The sequence below is a fragment of the Arachis ipaensis genome, chromosome B02 (assembly GCF_000816755.2).
Source record: "Arachis ipaensis cultivar K30076 chromosome B02, Araip1.1, whole genome shotgun sequence".
NCBI classification, from domain to species: domain Eukaryota; kingdom Viridiplantae; phylum Streptophyta; class Magnoliopsida; order Fabales; family Fabaceae; genus Arachis; species Arachis ipaensis.
In genome coordinates, this window is record NC_029786.2 from 15,845,895 (window position 1) to 15,848,019 (window position 2,125).

At 26.8% G+C, this 2,125-nt stretch overlaps 1 protein-coding gene and 1 long non-coding RNA gene across 2 annotated transcripts in view; one reads left to right on the plus strand and one right to left on the minus strand.

Annotated features, from left to right (window-relative positions):
- LOC110268738 overlaps positions 1 to 2,125 on the minus strand; it is a 9,581-nt gene that overhangs the window by 1,243 nt on the left and 6,213 nt on the right. The gene's annotated exons all lie outside the window — the stretch shown is intronic.
- LOC107625064 (1-aminocyclopropane-1-carboxylate oxidase homolog 1) overlaps positions 7 to 2,125 on the plus strand; it is a 4,499-nt gene continuing 2,380 nt past the window's right edge. The window contains exon 1 of the mRNA XM_016327613.2: positions 7 to 544. Coding sequence (XP_016183099.1) covers positions 9 to 544 — 536 coding nt within the window. The 5' untranslated portion in view covers positions 7 to 8. The remainder of the gene's footprint in view (positions 545 to 2,125) is intronic.

Consider the following 2,125-nt stretch of genomic DNA (forward strand, 5'->3'; position numbering starts at 1 on the left):
AAAAAACTATGTCTTCCTTTGATGATGATGATGTTCAATATGATAGAGCTAAGGAAATAAAGAAATTTGATGATACCAAACTTGGTGTCAAAGGTCTATTAGATTCTGGTGTAATGAAAGTGCCAAGATTCCTCATACATTTAGAAGAGACTCTACAAAACCCATCATCATCATCATCATTATGCCTCAATGTTCCTGTGATAGATCTTAAAGGCTATGATGATGATAATGATGATGGGATAATTAGAAGGTCTAACATAGTGAGTGAGATAAAAGAAGCATCATCAAAGTGGGGTTTTTTCCAAATGGTGAATCATGGGGTCCCAATTAGTGTGATGGATGAATTGTTGAATGTGATAAGAGAATTCCATGAGCAACCTAGTGAGGTCAAGAAAGAGTGGTATTCAAGGGATCATAAGGTGAAGGTGAGGTTTTATTGCAATGGTGATCTCTTTGTTTCTAAAGCAGCAAATTGGAGGGATACCATTGCTTTTGATTTTCAAGATGGTCCTCTTAAGCCTCAGGACTATCCTCTAATATGCAGGTACTCTTTATTTATATTTATTTGATCTTAAGCTCATGTGGTATTATATTTGGTTTATTTTTTAAACATTTTTTATTAAGTAAAAAGGTGTTGCATTTCTTGTTAATTAAACAAATCTATATCTTCACTTATTATATTTTGGGTTTAGCTAACATATGCCCTGAGAATACATGATAAGCTTACTGTTAGTAAAAAGTTTTAACTGTTTTCATTTAACGAATGTAAAATAACGAAAATATTTAGTAATAGAAAAAAAAATAGTAAAAAACAATCAGAATTTACTTAAAATAATTAATGAATGCTAAATAAAATAAATTCTAACTTTTTTTTGCCTCCCTAATATTATCGATAAAACAAATGCATTAAAAGCTTAAATTTTATATATTTTCAATGAAAACTTTTTTAATTTGTAAACTTAACATGTGGCCATAAGATAAATAAACTCTTATATTTTATATCAATGGTTTAGATTTAGAATTTATAATATTTTACTTTTAATAATAACAAGTTAATTTTTAAAAAACACTCCACTCATTTTTTTTAAACATATTAATACTCTTCATTGCATTTAGTAAACTTTTATTTGTCATGTTTACCTTGATTTCTTTTAAGGAATTTGGTCAACTTTAGTTAAACTACATGGAGTGCTAATAATAATTCCAAAATATAACTTGTGGAGAGTTGAATACAATATGTTTAGATTATGAATCTTGTACACAATCTCTAACTACTTAACTATAGTTGGTTTTGTGTTCTTGTATCATATAATAAAGATGAGCCCTGCTAGAGAGCTAATGGAGTATTTGTACAATGTGTATAATGGGCTATTTATTTGGCCCAATATGAATTAAAAAATGAACATTTAGGATAAAATACTACTAATTTCTCAAACACAATATAATCATACTATCCAGAATAATCATCCAAATAATAGGGATAATAAACATCTGATATCCTACTGAATCGAACATTCCTATACTATTCCATTGGCTCCCAATACTTCCTCAATAAAGATATATAATTATATATAGGTGGCTATAAAAATTATTAAAATGCGTAGTATGCTTATAAGAGAGGTTGGTATCACGTTAATTTCTTTTTTCTTAAGAAAAATCAAGATATCAAATGTGTAGTACTTTTTGAATCTTATGAAAAGTTAATATAATGGTATTTCAAAGCAATGGGCAATGGATGTCATGTATAATAATAAAATCATATCGTGTAACCTCAAAGAAAGTTAGAGTAATTTTTTTTTTCCTTTTAAATTTAGTTGAAAAAGTGCCCTAATGACTGAAAGAAAACATATTATATATTATACACAATCTTTTTTTAATCCTAGTTCATGTGTAACCTTAAAAGACGAAAACTATAAAACGAAGGGGTTTCTTTTTACATCAAACTATCATTCAATATGTTAATACACTTATTTTATTGTCCCTAAATTTTGATATAATTCTAATATTTTAATACCTTAATTCTCATTTAAGTAATATTAGGGAGTTAATTTTTTCAACCAACATTAACTAATTTTTTAAAGTTATTTTATTTATTTTAAATTTTAAATCATAAATCATAACTCTT